We start from the raw sequence: 18,847 nt of genomic DNA, 5'->3' as shown, positions 1-18,847 counted from the left end.
ACCAAAGGTCTTTCTGAAGGGATAATAGACAGCACATGGCTTGTTATAGTGTCAACAGTCGCCTTTTTTCCTTTGGATATGAGAGCAGTGGCACCACATACTCAGTCTGTCTCCTTCTCTGTCTCGTTCACACACCCATATGTACACACACACATGCACTTTAGTTCTCAATACATTGTCCTATGAGAAGCAGTGAGAGAACAGTGACGCAGACAAACATATACAACACGGTGACGAACAATAACCTGGTAAAACAAAAAAAAGTCTAGCTCTCAATCTTACACATTAATAATGTGAACAATAAGACATTCTTTTGTACCTAGGGATTGTATGAATATGAATTGGAACTGTCGGGGGCTGAACACGATGTTTCACTTTTAACAATCTTGTTTTTTTCATCTCTGCATGAAATGTAAAAAATTACAAGTTGTGGTTTTATAGAGAGCAATATGCTGTAAATATTCAATTATTTTAATATTTTACCACAACTCTAAAATACTTTTTGAAAACCCTTTATCATTTTAGTACAGTCCCTTTGAAGATGTACACAATTAACAATATAGGCATTCGAAATTGGTCCATGTTTTGAAGCAGCTGTTCATTTACAGAAATCGTAATGAAACATAAATGAACACTTGATTTGTCATTACCATTTTAATGAAAGTGGCTTCCTCCCCCAATATTCTGAAAACTCACACCTCAATAAGCTTCTTAACAATATTAAAGATTTAGTGCGGTTTATGCAAATTAATTCAGAAAACCTTCAATCACAGCAAAAGCTCAGTGTGATCATGAAAATTTAGGTTTCTGGATCTGCAGCTCCAGTGTAAGCTGCTTGGGCCTCTCTCTCTCTCTCTCTCTCTCTCTCTCTCTCTCTCTCTCTCTCTCCTTCTATCTGTCTCTCCTTCTATCTGTCTCACCCTCTGTCTGCCTCTCTCTCTCTCTCTCTGTCTGTCTCTCCCCCTCTCTGTGTCTGTCTCACCCTCTGTCTGCCTCTGTCTCTCTCTCTCTCTGTCTCCTTCTATCTGTCTGTCTCACCCTCTGCCTGTCTCACCCTGCTTGGGCCTCTCTCTCTCTCTCTCTCTCTCTCTCCTTCTATCTGTCTCCTTCTATCTGTCTCACCCTCTGTCTGCCTCTCTCTCTCTGTCTGTCTCTCCCCCTCTCTGTGTCTGTCTCACCGTCTGTCTGCCTCTTTCTCTCTCTCTCTCTGTCTCCTTCTATCTGTCTGTCTCACCCTCTGCCTGTCTCACCCTGCTTGGGCCTCTCTCTCTCTCTCTCTCTCTCTCTCTCTCTCTCTCTCTCTCTGTCCATCTGTCAGCCAGACCGGCTACTGTACCCTCGGAGGAGAATGCATGCAATGTCAAAAATCTGCCAATATCCTGAAGATGCAGGAACAAACTGTGTGCAGACTGTTTCTTAGACAGTGTCAGCCTGCAATCCAAACAATCATGTTTACCCATTTAACACGCTACAGCTGAAGCATTCAATATAACAAACTGTTTGTCCACCAGCATGTATCGTTATACACACGTCAGCACTGTTTCAGCGTCTACAAACAACTGTAGTTTACAATAAGATTGTTTAGCTATTATTCCTTTGGTAAAATCCACTAGATTTAATGATGAAGAACATCAGATAACACATAGGTCCAGTTACTTCTTTTTCTCCGCACTTATTTCCATAAGAAGTTTGTGTCTTACAGCCATATTTCCTCTGTACTCTGGGCAGATGTAGAGCACCAGCAGCAGTCCAGAGTTGTAAATCTGGATCTGTTGCTGGTTTCTTTGGGAAAAACGTGGTCACTCTTGCTGTTACAGGAGGCTCTGTGTTTATGAATAGTCGCCTGTGCTTGACAGTATGGGAGAAATCTCACTGCTTGTTTGTGTGTGTTTGTATGAGTCACCTGGAGCTCCTAACATTAGGTGTATGTTTATTAAGGTTGCACACACACACACAGGCACGCACGCACGCACACACACACACACACACACACACACACACACACACACACACACACACACACACACACACACACACACACACACACACACACACACACACACACACACACACACACACACACACACACACACACACACACACACACACACACACACACACACACACACACACACACACACACACACACACACACACACACACACAGAGAGTGTAGATGTTTTTGAGCTGACCTGGTGGTATGACAGGAAAGGGAAGGAGAGGTCTGACCGGTCTGGAATGGGATCAGAAAGGCTAGCAGAATGTCAAGCTTTGTGTGCTGTAGGTGTTGAGGACTGGTAGGCCATTAGGTAATTTGTGCGCTATAAAAGTAGTGCTATGTACAGACGGTTAGGAGTGTGATTCCGACGGGTTGTACTCTGTTGGGCCTGAGAGCTTACCTCACCTAAAATGAAGAAAACATTAGAAAATGAAGAAAGATCTACACCGAAACATGAAAAATACATTGTTATCATATGATCCAGATATTGTTGCACTAATTTGCTGTTAACCTAGTGTTAGAATTTTCTTATTATTATAATATCTTAATCATGCAATCACAATGACGAATAGCAGAATTAAATGTATGTTCAGATGCCACACGACAACATGGCATCAAACTTGTTCTACAACAGAACTTGTGTGTGTAAAACGTTTTAGTCTCCCACGGAAACATACAGAGCCCCTAAAGGGACATGGGAAAAAAAGAATCGACTTTTGGACAGATAGCTTTCAGCAACTTTGATTCTCTAAAGATAAACTTCAAAGGATCCTATTTAGCTGAAATCTCAGGAACTTCCTGATGTCCACAAAGCTGCCTCAGTTAAAATCCCAAGACAAGAGTTGGGAGGTTTGGAGCATCATAGATTTTTAGGAGTTGTAGGACTGATAATAATCTAGGGCAAACAAACAAACAAACAAACAAACGTGTGCAATCTACACAGAGGAAGGAAAGACAATTTGATTAAAATTGAAATCAATTGAGATTTTGTATTTGTTACTGGCTCTGGGGGTCTTTGGAGTTAAAGGTCCCATTTCATGGCCATTTCCACTGATCATAATTCCATTGTTGAGGTCTACTAGAATAGATTTTCCAAAATCACTTTGGTTTCTCATACAGCATCTCTGTAAACTACGTGTATTCACTGAATTTCACTCTCTGCCTTTAACGGCTCGTTGTAGCTCCAATAGCTCCAGCCCCCACCCTCCCTGTGACGTTGTGAATCGCGCTGAGCTCCGTGGAGGTGTGGTTCCCTTGTTTAGCGATACACAGCGAAACACAGCCAAACTCACCCTGAGCACACACAAAGTCACAGCCGAAGTAAAAACAATAAGTGTGGCTTGATATTGAGTAAGAAAAAGGTTTATAGGTTGATAAACGCTGTGAGAATTTCGCCGCGATCCCAACTGTCTGTTATCAGCCTGCAGCCAGGGAGGAGAGATCAGCAGAGCTGCCTGCACTGAGAGTGTGTGTGAGGAAGTCCGTGGATTGGTCAATTTGGACCAATCAGCGGGGGCTTAACGTAACGGCTCCACGTACGTAACGTAACGGCTCCACGGATTGGTCCATTTGGTTCCGGGAAACGCATGACATCATGAGTTACCCGGAAGAATCAATGGACAGTGACGTATCTCCAACGAGGCGTTTTGGGGAGGTATTTTCTGTGTTAGAGTTTTACTCGCTGCAGGGTGTACTTTGAGGGTTTTGACTCTGCAGACCGTTTACATGACATGGGACCTTTAAGATTCTGGAGCGCATTGTCCCAGTTTGAGTACATTTTTATTCCTGTACACAGAATATCACGTCATATTTCCCAACTCTAATCCTTTCCCCTTTTCCAACAGTGTGTCGGGAATTTGATTTCACAAGAAATTACTTCATGATTAATAGTTGGAAACACTCCGGGAAAGGGAGGTGGAGTGTAAATGTTGGATTGTTACAAAATGAGGAGATGTGACATTTATTAAATGTGTGTTGTAAAATTCTAATTGTTGTCCTTTAGATGGTTTTTGGATGGTTTTTGCAGCTGTATGCAAAAGGTTAAATCCTTCTTCTTTTTTTTTTAAGAGAACACAACTGATGATCTTTTATTTAAGGAAAGGTTTTAGGCAACTCAAAAATAGAAAGTGTTGCTCCATAGTCAAAGTGATGCACAAATAATCACAATATGGAAACATAATGTTTGGCCTTTAATTGTAAGTTTGATGCTTTCGAAAATAATTGTACATTAATCCTCGCAATGTCCTAATGTCTTTACAGAGTTCCCACCTGGCCCTCATTGATACCCTGATGATGGCGTACACTGTGGAGATGGTGAGTGTGGAGAGGGTGATGTCGTGCATCAACAGGTACTCCTCCGCCGACCTCTCACACGGTGACGGACACATTCAGGAGCTGCCGTATGACACAGAGGACGCTATCGCCACCTGGATCAACAAGGTACACACTCACCGAGGATCATGTTGTGTGCTCATAAAACCACAAGGACATGTGCTTTCTCATTTCAGAGGGAAACGGCTGTACACTTTCTTAAGCCTTTTAAAATACGACACACAGTTCTTTGTTTGACAACGGATAAGGAAGACACGAGCGGTGCTGGAAAGTGTGTCAGCGCTGGTTCAAAATGTCATGTTTGCAAGGGAACTAGATGAAAGACTAACAACAAGTAATCCTGCCAGAGAGATTAGAGGAAGATAACTGACTAAACCGAAGTCCTGTGGTTTGCTAAAGCAGGATATAGAGGTTAAAGTCAGACCTGGACTGGGCTGTAAAGCTTTAAGAGGGCCTTAGTTAAGTCTCATTGATTGCATTTTTACTTTACTTCATCATTTTACAGATTATTTAGTCACTTCAAATTGCTTTCACTGATTTTGCTTTTCACCGTTTTTCTTCAAACATAATGTTGACTAAATTGTACTTTGTGTAAAATAATGAAATATGCACCAGCATGGCATGAATGAATCAATGAAATGTACAATAGTCACTGAGATTCTTTCTTGAATAAGCTCATGTGCTTGCTGTTCTCTTTTCCAGTCCACAGATACACAGGCAAGATTCATCTACAGACACACACATTTAAAAAAAAAAACAACACATGGGCGATTTTCTCTCTGTTCAGCACTGAAACGTAGCACGCCATGGTTCGAATAATAAAAAATGTGTGTACAGTACTGCATGCCAAAATGTTACATCACTGTTTGTTCAGAACCATTGAAGACAGTAAAGCAGTTATCGTCAAAAGGGGACTTTACAATACTTTATAGAGTAATCTTTTTAGTTTGTTCTACTTTGGACTTGAGTATCAGGTTACAGTGATATTTAGCATTGGTGGCTAATAGGCAGGTTTGGTGGTGAAATGTTTTTCTTTGATGTGTGGATAGGGATGTCCCGATCGCCTTTTTTTGCCCCCGATCCGATTCCGTTAATTTGATTTTGACAATTTGCCGATACAGATTTTTCCCCGATCCGACCTTTATGCAATGCATTAAGAGAAAAAAAAGAAAAAAAGCATTCAAGTTGTCCCTTAAGGTTATTTTAATTTAAATTGTATATTCTATCCAACATTGATATAGCTTCTTTTTTTCACAGCAGCATTGGATCAGTTCAGTTGTGCAGCATTGGATCAAAACAAAATAAAGCTTATCAGTACTCGTAGAAATAAGCAACCAGGTCTATGAAAACAAGCCCCAAAGAAGCAACACGTACATGATGTTGTGTAATTTAAAACCAAAACTAAGGCCTCAGGATGACTTTAAGACTTGAACATGGTCATTTTTGTTTTGTAACATTGAATACAAAAAAGAAAAAAAAGAAAAAAATCCCGATCCCCGATTTTTTTCTCCCGATTCCGATCTTTTGAAAATCACGTGATCGGCTCCGATCCCCAATCACGTGATCGGATCTGGACATCTCTATGTGTGGAGCCTCTTGTTCTCATGTTCAAGTTTCCCCTCTCCACCACAGACTCGCCCATTCAGTCTCTCAGTGTCTGAAATGTGACCTTGATCTCTGCCCTCCTGTCTGTCTGCCTGTCTCTGTCTTTCTCCAGGTGACTGAATACTTAAGGGACATACTTGTCGAAGAACAAAAGCTGAGAGAAGCTTCCATTCAGGAGTCAAACTCAACAACCAACAAAGTAAGAACACATACTTACACAAACCGTGAAATAACATTGTGTTTTAGGGAAATTCCAACATTTTTCTTAAGCCTAGTATAAAGACTCCAAACAAGGGAAACAGCTAGCTATCCGAAATCATCCTATCAGCTTCTCTAAAGCTCACAAATTAGCACTTATTATCTGTTTAGTTTAACTTGCACAATAAGCTAAATGTAATGTCCTCTAAATCATTAGAGGACTTTGGAAGTCACTGCTGCCAAATGTTGTGGTTGGGTTGTGAGTGTGCAAATACAACGCAGAAAATACAGCATTATCATTTGTGAGCTACAGTATGTTATTTTTCATCAATTTTGGTAATTTCATGCTTTTTTGGAATGAGAAAGGAAAAGAGAGTACTGTAGATGCATGACATGCAGCAAATGTTCGAGCCTGCAGAGAAATGAACCAGAGACTTCCTTCTCAGGGCAGTGTCCCATGTGGTATGCGCCCTAATCCCTCGGCTATAGAATATGAGTCTTCTAATTTATCCCTCAGCAAGAGAGCTAACAAGTATATTTCCCCAAGCTATTCCTTCAGAAACAGCAATACAAACATAAACATGACTTGTAATCATTCATGTCTGCATCTTATTTGATGTATTGTCTGATTCTTAAACTTGCCTCTTGTCAAGTTGATAGGAGACTTACAGTAAATCACCCGTCTGTTGATATTAGATTTTGATTGTTTCCTATTTTACTTATAGACAGTAGCACAGGTTTAAGTCAACACACACATACAGCGCAGAACACAGAGCTCTGTAAATCAGAGGAACAGATGAGCTCAGTCTCAGACTGGCTGTAGAGAAATGTTGGCAAGAGTCGCTGCTAGAAGAGACAAATAAATATGAAACAGAGTGAGAAGAAAAGGGAAAATCAGAGAGAGGGGAATGGGAGAAATGACAGCAGAGGGGGAGACATGCAGAGAGACACTTAGGAACTCTGCCAGCTGTAGCTAAAGAGAGTCAGTGACAGACAGAGGCAGTGTTGTCATCCTGCAGGCTTCAGAGTTATGTAAGGTCCATGTGACACAACGAGGCTGCTGGGACAAACACACAGCGGCCAGCTACTGTCCTCTTCCTCTCACTTACCCATAGGTCCACAGCACAGTGCCTTATGAGGTCATGACCCCCGCCTCGGGTCTGTGCTCAACAGAAGTGACAAAGGGGTGAAAAAGTGTAAAAATACATATTATCTCACTCCGAGCATGTGTACACAACAAAAAATAGAACTGTGGCAAATTGAAATGGGTTGGTAAACTTCCTGCCATTCAATATCAAGTTAAAGAGATAAACACTGATTGAAGCTGTCAATACCATTATCCCCATGTAAACCTGTGTGGTTACAAGTTATCTCCTGCTAACTGCTGTGATAACCTTTGTCTGGAATCAACAAGAATATATGTCCACAGCCATGCTAGCTACTGAAGGCTGTCCTTACTGTAGATGCAGGGGTGCTTTCGGCCCAATGCTAATGCTAGCCTAGCATGGACACATGCTCACAGTTACAATGGTAAAATGCAGATTTTTCAATAAAATGTTTACTTTCTTAGTTTAATATGTTAGCATGTTAACGCTTTCTAGGTGTGTGAAAGTAATGAGATCGCTAATGTTATAAAAACTTATCCTGCAGGAGACTGTAGACTTAATTACATAGCAATTCATCCAATTGTTGTTGAGACGTTATACTCAAATCAACAAATGTCAATCTCATGCTGACGCTAGAAGAAATGTCAGGATACCAAAAGTCAGTAGAATTCATCCTCTGGGCAACAACAGTCTTCAATCTGGACCTGACTTGTGGACTGACATTGCTAGAGCCACACGGGAAGCTGAAAAAACCCACGTTATCGTAGACAAAACTTTTTAAATACTACAGTTTGTAATATGCTCACATGCTGTCCCCTTGAATCACTATTAGTTATCTCTTTAAAGAGCTGTAAGATATCACAAGTGGCTAAATTAGATTTAAAGGAGCTTTTATCTGCAGTGAGAGTTTCTTGGCAAATGTTCTTCCACTCATTGTTTTGCTTTGAGGCGTATAGTAAGTGTGATCCCTGCCGGCAAGTGATTGGCCTGTGAGCTGATAATACACATACGCTTATGCTACGTATGCTAGCCCACACGGACTAACATATACACTCTCTCTGGCTTTGTGAAAGGCAACCAGTTACAACAAGGGAAGAAGAAGGTATTTTAAAAGTGTGAGGAAACGCTGTACACTCAGTGTCAGTCAGCTGCTTTCTTACTGCACGCTCCATCACACAGCATTACCAGCCTCAACAGAAGTCCATTCACTGGCGAGAAGATTCTTTCACACACACATATGCCTTTACAAACACACACACACACTCATACACACACTCATCGATGAGCACAAGACACTACTCAGATCTGATCTCGTCTATTCTGGGACTGTGTGAAAAGTCTTGGTCTTGTGACTAAGTGCAGCATTTGTGGGTGGATTCTGTGTGAATATAAGCTTGTGGTTTGTATTACTTTTCATAAATTAGGTTATTTTTGGTACCATTCGTCCACTGGTTATTAGTTTCCAATATATGATACACCTTCGCTGGGATTTCAATAACAAAAAGAGAAATATCTTATCGTCTTGGAATAATTGCTATGAAATGACCCGATGTTTGTGTTCCCCCTGATATTTACAATAGCAAGTTTTTATTAGCCAATTAGCATACCAGCAAGTTAAAACTAACAACCATTGTGTTGTAGAGCCTTATTAGGAGAGAAATGTAACCAAAGGTCAACAATCACTGTGTTTACATTTACACTACCATTAGCTATAGAAACAGTTAATGGACTCCCTGAAGAGGGAAGGCTGTGTTGTATGTTTTGGATGAGACTATGCCCATTGTATTAGCTTCCTATACTGTAAGATGATGCAAGGGCTACGCTTTTTAGTTAAATGCCTTCATCTCTAAAAAATCATTGGTTGAAAATACAAACACTGTTTTAGGAAAGAACCCTTTGAGTCAGACTTTTTTTGTAGAGCCTTTGGGAGACATAGTTACTTGAGGATTGTGTAGCCTTTGCAAATGTAAAGCAGTCTTTACTAGAGTAAAGAGAGGGGTTGTCCAACCGTCTCAGCAGCTGTATAGTAGCAAACATTTTTTTGTTGTCACCCTAACGCCTCTCCCACTCTCTCCTGTTGTCGTCCAATCATCATCCACCATCAAGTCTCCTAGCAAATGGTACTGGAGATTAGTACCTGTAAGTCCATCCATTCTGAAGAACTCTTCTTCACCAACCTCCACCATCTACCTCTCCTCTGTCTAATCCAAAACCTGCAAGGATTCATCCCTTCACATTGTCCCCTCCAAATCTCTCAATGCATGTGGCCCTGAGCCCCATCATGCATTGCTCTGATACCTCCCTCATTACCCCACCCGGCCCCCTGTCTTCATATGCCTATGAATTTGATTGAATGATATAATAACCATTTTAAACTTAGCTCTATAGTCAGAAACTTCACCTGGAAGAGCAGTCCTGCAGCATGATCATTTGAATACCGGGAATTAGCCAAAGTCTCTTGTGTTAGACTTTTCACTTAACACATTTTAAAAACTAATGCTAGTACCCCGGAATTGTACAATTTTTCCTTTTTTTTAATGTAGCATATTGTCTGTGTTAGGAATTAAAAGCACATTTTGTTAAGGATGTAATACCAGTTTATATAAACCAAATCTAATTAAAATGACAACATTTTGTTATCAAGAGCTTGATGTACGAACACAGACAGAGACGCTGTCAGACAGTGAAGGCTGCTGCAATTAAAGCTTCCATCGAATCTCTTGTCAAACGCAAACTCGACGCCAATCTTGTGATTTAATTGGTAAACTTGATTCCTTGAAGATGTATGTAGCAGTATTGTCTCTGTTTGTTATAGGCCCAGAGAGACAGGAACAGAAAAAGCATGAATGCACCCACGCAAATTATTCAACTTTAGATCTCACGTTGATACGTTGTATAATGTGGACAACAATTGAATTGTTGGATTGTGTTCCTTTTCTCCTTCTAAAAAAACCTAACCACTCCTCAGAATCAATCAAAGGGAGCAAAATAGTGCTGAGATGTTATAATTGCATTTTTTCTATCCATTTATATTAAAGATGACAAAGTCAATCCAGATGTTCATTATTTGCATGCTGAATTTAATCTGTAATATTTGAGTTTAGCCTGAAGCCCACCCTATGCTTGAAATTAACACCTACTACATGATTGAGTTGTCTGTGCACCGGTGCATGCAGATAGAGGTGTGTGTGCAGATGTTTGCACCAACAATCAGAGAGCCAGCTGTACGTTTACATCCCGATGACACATATAGGTGATGTCTTTCTGCCGTTGCCATGGTTTCAGGCTCGCTACAGGCGGGAGCAGGCCCAGCAGAGGAGCGCTCCGTCACTCCCCCTGGTGGAGAACCTGCTGAAGGACAACACAGATGGCTGTGCCCTGATCGCCCTGATGCACTTCTACTGCCCACAGGCCATCAGACTGGAAGGTGGGAACAACTCCTAAATATGTTATACGCCCTTTTTATTGTGATATTCCCCAAAAGTAAACAGACTGGAAATATTTGGTCCAAATATACAATAGGAAATCATAAAGAAATAGCATTGAATGAGCTAACCACAATGACTTTCAATCTCAACTTGAACTCACAAAGGATACTCTTCTCTGCTCTGACTTCAACCATTTGAATAAAGGGCTTCAAACAAAGAGTATATTTATCATCAGTGTGACTCATTTTCTGAGGGCTTTTGCCTTTTGAATATGTAAGAAAGTCAATTCAATAAAAACAAATAATGGTAGCAGCCTTTTCAGGAAATGTTTTGACTTTCTATGGATACATTTAATTATATAAATGGAGGGTATTGTTAAGCGTGTTGACCTAAGAAAGACGCTGAGAAGAAGAGAGGACTGAGGACAGACATGGAAAACAAAGCTGTGTTTCCTCTTAAGTTGCCTGCGCCCTCATTTCTATAAATGCCCTGGGTTGGGTTGTGTTTGGTCACAAGGGGTGTGTGACGGAGGACCGTTAGAGGAGTAGCTAGCTGCTATTTCAAAGATAAACAACTCTCGTGCCGGCACTCTGAGACTCTCGGGACTGAATGTGGTTCACAGGGCGCTCATACACATGTGGACCAGATGTGGAAGCTAGTTAATTTGTGCTTAATTGACTCTAAGAATAGTAAAGAAGTACAAAATGAAATCATTTCCAGAGAAATCAGCTGCTGTAATGTTCGGTTGTCTGTTTCCTCTTTGTTAACATTATACACATGCATGGGCCGTCCTCACAGTAACGTCAGGGGATACAAATCCTGATGATTCATCGAGAGGGAGTTTGAAAACTTGAGTCATAACTGTTTGAAGGATTGTGAGCGATTCGAATCAGCTCCTGCTGCTAATACTAGTGGGAAAGGCAGTCTCTCTTTAAATGTAAACTATGCCTTATCTTTTCCTTGTCTTCCTGCCTGGCCCTTGCTTCCACCCCTCCCTCGTGTGTGTTTGTGTCTGACCCCTCCCCTGGCGGAGCAGATATCTGCCTCAAGGAGACTATGTCTTTGGCTGACAGTCTCTACAACCTCCAGCTGGTGCAGGAGTTCTGCAGGAACAACCTCAACCACTGCTGCCACTTCAGCCTGGAGGACATGCTCTATGCACATGCATCCATAAAGGTAAGACCTGAGTTCAAATATATAAAAAGAGTTGTATGGGAAGGATGTGGAAAAACGTTATTTTTATAATGCTGAGTCAGTTGAAGAAAGAAGGAAAATAAAAGTGTTTTGAGGAATAAGGAGGAATAGGGGGGACAGGGGCGGGGGGGATTACAAGTAGGCAAAAATGAGTCATGCAAAGAAAAGTTGAATAAAGAAAGTGAGCAGACTCGGTTGGGCTTATTGCTGTGTGGATGTATGAACTGGGAGAAATCATTTTGCTACAGTGAATATTGCTTTACAGGCACATTAGAATGAATTTGACAGGCTGTGTGTGTGTGTGTGCTTCTCTAGTACATACGCTGCAAGCCAAATTACCCCCCCTCACCCCCCCTCAGACAGAGGACAGATTCTGCTCAGAGGAGATTCACAGTCCTGACCCGTCTCCAACTGCCTCCCTTGTTCTCTCCCCCTCTGTTTTTATCAGACAACAAAATCTGTGATCCTCAGAGATCACAAAAGTGTATTTGTCTTACTCAGTCCTCAGGCTGAGATCTCCCAATGTTACACACATTAGTTTCTAAATTAATAAAATACCGACTGTACCACTTTAAAAGCATCTCTGTGCCGTCGGAACGTTGGAAGGAGCAGAGCCAGTGTGGGTAAACGGTATGCGGGGAGCGTGGGTAGAACAATTTGAATTCAAGTCACGGTCCGAGCTGACTGGGACTTTCCATTCTTCAAAACACAGTAGCCAGTTTTCACACTTGTGCTCTGCTTTCTCTGTATTTCCCCTTCCTTCTCATTCATTACATTGTTTATATTTAGTTTGTGGTGTTACAATTGAAAAAGTAGAAAAGGAGGGAAGAGAGGGACACAAATGGTTGTGAAGAGCAGTAAAGAGACACCCTGCCCATGCACTGCATCTTAACCAGGCCGTGTGTGCATGTCCATGTTTTTGATATGAAAAACAGAAGTGATGTTGTTTTAACCATTAGGCAGCTCTCTCTGGGGCCCGAAAACAGAGACCCAATCTTTTTTTGTCTTTATATTCCTTCTAGAAAGTAAATAAGCAGATTTTTGCACGTCTACCTAAATATTTCCTACATAGGAAATAGTCTTTATAGGGATCTAGAGACGTTCTGTTTATAACATGCATTTATCATAGATTCGGGTTACTCACTCGCTGCTCTGTGCATCAATCTGTGCATATGTGACATATTTAAACTAAACCCCAGATGGTGTTTTGGCCGTTTTCATGAAGCATATGTGTTTGACATTAAACCACTCAATGAAACATGTACTGTACTCATTTAACTAAACACACCCACACCTGAGCCTGTTACCAAGCAACAGTTTGCAGGCCATGACCTCCTTGAGCTGTCAAAAAGCTGTATGATCCTACGATTGTTGCTCATTAAACATCTTAACAGAGACACTGAGAGAAGGAGTGTGACAGATGTGCTAATGGAATGATTAAATAACTACATATACGACCATATGACTGCAGCATTAACCTCAAAGGTGTGTGTGTGTGTGTGTGTGTGTGTGTGTGTGTGTGTGTGTGTGTGTGTGTGTGTGTGTGTGTGTGTGTGTGTGTGTGTGTGTGTGTGTGTGTGTGTGTGTGTGTGTGTGTGTGTGTGTGTGTGTGTGTGTGTGTGTGTGTGTGTGTGTGTGTGTGTGTGTGTGTGTGTGTGTGTGTGTGTGTGTGTGTGTGTGTGTGTGTGTGTGTGTGTGTGTGTGTGTGTGTGTGTGTGTGTGTGTGTGTGTTGCAGAGTAACTACCTGGTGTTTATGGCTGAGCTTTTCTGGTGGTTTGAAGTGGTAAAACCCTCATTTGTACAGCCCAGAGTCTTCGATCCAAACGGTACTGTGCAAGTTAATGATCAAATCAGCATGCTTTGTTAACAGCAATGATTATGACAGTTATGCATGCTAAACTATTAATAATAATGAACTCAAGGCTGCAGAAAAATATAGATTTTCTGTCGTATGTTTCTCTCTGCAGCCTGTGAGCCTGTGTCCTCCTGTAGAAATATGGCTCCTGTGTCCAGTCCTGTCAAACAGAGCTATGCAGACAGACCTGACAGCCCAGAGAACATCCCTTCACAGGGTAACATATCTCATATCTAAAGGGGAGTGGCAAAACTATTTCTTATGTGATCATGTGGGAATAGATGTCACAATGATAAAGTGTGGATTTGTCCACACTGCTTTTTTTAACACAACTTTCTGAAAAAACAGTTATATCTTCACTTTAATGAGGCCATCCATACAAACTTGTGTTAAAAGAAGACATAGTTGGTATTTTAGCAGGAACATGCATTACTTCAGAACAGTGGAAGAATGTGTTGTTGTGTTTTTTAAATCAGAGGCCCCCTAGTGGCTGATTTATAGACATGCACTAGCTCGTATGCTACGTTTGAGCCTTACACTTTTCTTTACATTTTAACAATACAGTATTTTGCCTACGTATTTAATCTTCATTCTCCCTGAAGCTAAAGCACTCCACTGCAGCATTTGTTGTTCTCTTGTGATATAATGGATTTCACACATCCAGTAAGAAGCCCCTCTGTGTCTGTAACAGGTATAATGAAGAGGTCTACCTCCATGTCCTACGTGGATGGCTGTGTTGGGACATGGCCCAAAGAACATCGGTTAGTACTCAAACTCCAACTAGAGCAGATCAAATTAGATACAAATGTGAAAAGGTCTGTTGTTTCCTTATTAAACTTATTAATAAGCTTATTAAACTCACAACACATTTCCTTCCTCCACCAGCTCCTCCTCTCGGGGAATCTCCTTTGAGATTCCTCTGGACGGAGAACCCACTCTGCCGTCCGGCGGCATGACCCGCTCTGCCAGCAGTGACGGCCTGGGGTTCAAAGTTCACTATGCATCTCGAGGGAGCATGAAACGCCACCTCTCCCTCATGCCTGTTGATGTAAATGGACAGAGCAGACACATACCAGAGGAGGATGATGAGTTCACTTCCCAGAAATCCCTGGGGCGGAGCAATACGTTCTCCATCAAGAACCAAAGCAGGTACTGCAAAGGGAGGATGTTTCCTCTCCTGTATTTAAGGTTTTATCCATGCAAGCACGTGCTGCACCAGCAAGAGGCAGTACACATTAGCTGCCTGTTCACTCTAAGAGGCTTTTTGGTGCTGCTCCTCAACTTTTAATAGTTTCATGTGTATGTAAACTTTATAGTATAGATAAGCACAGAATAATGAAGCTTCACACAACTTTTTGATTTAAGTTGTTCTTAAAAGTTCAAAACATTTGAAAATACTATGATATGTTATTGTTTTTTTACACACATTAACACTCCTACTGTAAATACCCATATACATTTGTTTTCAGCAAAAATGTGTTTGGGTGTATTTTTTTTTTAACGAATGTTGAAACTGCACGGAGATTCATAAAGATAAGAAGAACACCCAGCTGTTTATCACTCTGGGTAACTAGAACAATTAGTCAACATGTGTCACTATTATCCAAGAGTTAACTTACCCAAACCTGTCTCCAGGTGCTCCAATGGAGTCCTCCCTGAAAGCAACCATAGCCACAACGATCACCATGGCAACCACAGTGGCCACATCAGCCCATCCTCCCCCCCGAGCATCGAGGAGGCGCTGAAGATTATCCACGACACGGAGAGGCCTCACGCCTGCCTCGGGTCGGGGGACGGAGACGATGGCTTCTTCCTCCATGGTGCGGAGCTGTCAGACCCTCCGGGGGCTCACGGTCCAGGAGACGACCTGGAACCAGCTAAGGCTCGTCCAAACGACCACGACCCCAACTCCCTGTCCACCGATGAAGTGGACACGGGCATCCACGTGAGGACAGAGGACATCCAGAGCTTGGATGAGGACTCCTCCTCTCTGAGAGACTACTCAGATATTGACCAAGACTGTGAGGCCATGACCCGGTCCTGTCCGCTGCCTGACCAGCCGGAGAGGGAGAGGGAGAGGAGCCGGCCCGGAGGAGGGGAGGGGGTCGGTCAGGCTAACCCCGAGGGTGGGAGGGGGGACGGTGGGGACAGCCCCTGTCCCAGTACAGCACCCACCATCCGCAGATCCCACACACTGAGCCCCGCCTCGTCCTGCGGAGGCTCTGGGGCCATGGTCCGTATGACGAGCTTTGCAGAGCAGAAGTTCAGGAAGCTGGAGGGAAGGAGCAGCGGAGGAACAACCCCAGAGAGTTCAGACCTCAATGTGCCGTACACACACCCGCCAAAAAGCCTTTCTGCTCAGGTTAGTGTCCTTTTGTGTTGCTCAATACCTCTTTCATAAAAACTCTACTTTCGTTGCAAGGGCAGAAATGCAATTTGTAGTGAGATGTGTTTTTCTTTTCACTATTTTCTAGATATCTACACCTCCTTTGCCAATCACATCTCCCTCTCCAGCAACGCCTTCCCCCAGAGACCCCTCCCACCTGATAGCCACAGAGATGATTCAGCTGAGGATGAAGCTGGAGGAGAAACGTAGAGCCATTGAAGCCCAGAAGCAGAAGGTAAACAGATACAGGGAAAGGTGGGATAACAGTAGTAACGCTATACATGAATGATCATATTATTATGCTCTTTCACAGGTGGAAGCAGCGTTCACCCGCCATCGCCAGAAGATGGGCAGAACAGCCTTTTTGAATGTAGTAAGAAGAAAAGGGATCACTGCCCCCCTCAGCTCAGCGGCAGCAGAAGCCCCTTCCTCAGAGCCACTATCAGACTCAAAGGAAACCAGGCAGGGCAGCATGGAGGGGGCGGAGAGATGCAAGCCAGATGGAGCAGCGCCTAGATCCCCCTGTGAGGATGGAGCAGGTGAGTAACCACAGAAAGTATGCTCTCATAAATGTAGTAAAATGCTTTAACACCAGCTCAAATGAACTGAATCATTATTTGGTGATACAGGAATGTCTCCAGGAGAAATCGACCTTACGGAATACACGCGCTCCATCGATAGGCTGAACACGTCGCTGGGCTTCCTGCAGACAGAGATGCAGCGCCTGGCCCAGCAGCAGGAGAGGATTATGTCCATGAGAGAGCAACAGCAGCAATCCTGGGTCATCCCTCCTCCTGCTCCATCTCCACACAGGTATCACTTTTGCTAAATCTACTGGTTTTTTTTACATAATTCTGTAAACTCATATATGACCGGGTGTGTTTTCTTCCCCCGCAGGCAGCTCCGTGAGTTGCGCAGCAGCAGTGTTACAGGCCGGGGGTCAGGTCGAGGCTCGGTTGGGTCTTTGTCCCCCATCCTCTCTTCTTCAGGCTCTCCCCACGCTCCCAACCGTTCCCCTGCTGGCCTAAAGCGGCGGCCGGCCTCCTTCCACGCCAGGACACCTCGGACTCCACGGCCAAACGATCTGAAGGTCACGCCCTTCAGTCGAATGCTCAACACCCAGACCTCAGTGGACAGCCTACCCAGACTGAGGCGTTTCAACCCCAGCCAGAACCAGAACAGCTCGTTTGCTTACCTGGGCCACGATGAGGGGCCTCCTAAAAACAGGGACCAAGAGGCCAGGGACAACAACGAAAGCACTAAGGACAAAGAAGAGGATGTGGAAAGGAAGAGTGCTGGCACTCCTCAAGCTACTAATATTGAAGCAGCCAAAGAGAGGGAAAATGAGGGGGAAAGAAAGACTCTTTTTAAGCCATATGGCTCCTCAGAGGTGGTGAAGGAGCCTCCATCTGACCTGAGACAAGCAGGAAGACCTCCCCTCGGTCAGGAGATGGCGGGAGAGGGTGAAGGAGAGGGAGAGGCAGGAGCAGCAGCAGACATGTATGGAGAAGACCAAAAGATATGCTGTGGATTCTTCTTCAAGGTGAGCTGGAGCTACATAATTATATTTAAGAGGATAATTGTTATAGTTTTATGATAATGGTTGGAAACTAGATGTGGCAGAATTGGACGCAGGTTTAGCCATTAGCTTTAACCAAAACTAAACTAACATTACTTGATTTGGTTGCTGTTCTCACATTGTGATATATGCTGCCTTTAAGACCGCGTCACACTGTCCCGAAATTGACACCCGATGGACACACGAATATGGATTTGTGAATTTCGCACGAAGATGGCCCCGAACCACACACGAAGGCAACATTTACAATACATTTAAGACATACAACTGAAACGAAAGTAACAAAAACAATTATGTTAAAGTACTATGATACTGTACTGATATTTTCAGACTTTGTTCTTTACTTTATCCGTTTTTATATGTAGAAGATATTAAGTTTTCTCCGTAGTGTTGTTTCCATAGCAACAACAACTTCCTGTCAACTCACCTTCAAAATAATATATGATATCCTTTTCAGTTTCACAGAACACAAATTGGGTTATTTACATGATATGTTTACATGATTTTGTTGTGCAATAAAACAACCCGATGGACAAACGATAAAGGAAATGTTCAAATTCGGCTCTGATCGTAGCAACATCGGGCCATTCGTGAGGGCATCTTAAGCCATCGTATGACCGCCGGTGGCGTTTCTCAGGCTCCGGCAGCAACTTCGTGAGCGGTGGCAAAATCTTTGGCATGCCAAAAAATTGCCGAAGGACCTTTCGAAGGTTCATTTTCGTGTTGAATTTGTGTGTCAATTTTGCCCTTCGTAAGGCCATCGTTAGGGCATCTTGTTATCATCGGTGCCATCGGGCATTCGCCCCGATCAAAGTGAGGGCGAATGCACCGATGATAACACGAAGATGACACGACTTGACAAGATGCCCTCACGAGTGCCTTACGAAGTTGCCGCTCACAAAGTTGCTGCCGGAGCCTGAGAAACTCCACCGGCGGTCATACGATGGCTTAAGATGCCCTCACGAATGGCCCGATGTTGCTACGATCAGAGCCGAATTTGAACATTTCCTTTATCGTGTGTCCATCGGGTGTCAATTTCGGGACAGTGTGACGCAGGCTTTAGTGATTTTTTTTGTGGAAATGTTGTTAAAAAATATATAAACTTTTCCTAAAATGTCAGTGTTTATAAACAGGGCTCCTCAGTTTTGGAATGATATGTCGGCTT

General features: G+C 42.9%; 1 protein-coding gene across 2 annotated transcripts in view; it reads left to right on the top strand.

The window, feature by feature from the left end:
- The window catches only part of camsap2b (calmodulin regulated spectrin-associated protein family, member 2b), a 36,342-nt gene that overhangs the window by 11,092 nt on the left and 6,403 nt on the right, over positions 1-18,847 (top strand). For both annotated transcript variants that reach the window (XM_079648080.1, XM_079648081.1), the window contains exons 3-15: positions 4,259-4,438; positions 6,048-6,134; positions 10,525-10,666; positions 11,704-11,843; positions 13,598-13,688; positions 13,830-13,934; positions 14,409-14,478; positions 14,603-14,866; positions 15,353-16,079; positions 16,192-16,338; positions 16,417-16,642; positions 16,733-16,916; positions 17,001-17,646. In XM_079648080.1, the coding sequence (XP_079504206.1) occupies positions 4,259-4,438; positions 6,048-6,134; positions 10,525-10,666; positions 11,704-11,843; positions 13,598-13,688; positions 13,830-13,934; positions 14,409-14,478; positions 14,603-14,866; positions 15,353-16,079; positions 16,192-16,338; positions 16,417-16,642; positions 16,733-16,916; positions 17,001-17,646 (3,009 nt within the window). The remainder of the gene's footprint in view (positions 1-4,258; positions 4,439-6,047; positions 6,135-10,524; positions 10,667-11,703; positions 11,844-13,597; positions 13,689-13,829; positions 13,935-14,408; positions 14,479-14,602; positions 14,867-15,352; positions 16,080-16,191; positions 16,339-16,416; positions 16,643-16,732; positions 16,917-17,000; positions 17,647-18,847) is intronic.

Source organism: Notothenia rossii, assembly GCF_949606895.1.
Source record: "Notothenia rossii genome assembly, chromosome: 9".
Lineage (NCBI taxonomy): Eukaryota > Metazoa > Chordata > Actinopteri > Perciformes > Nototheniidae > Notothenia > Notothenia rossii.
The sequence above is the reverse complement of the archived record's forward strand: the minus strand, read 5'-3'. Positions and strand labels throughout refer to the sequence as shown.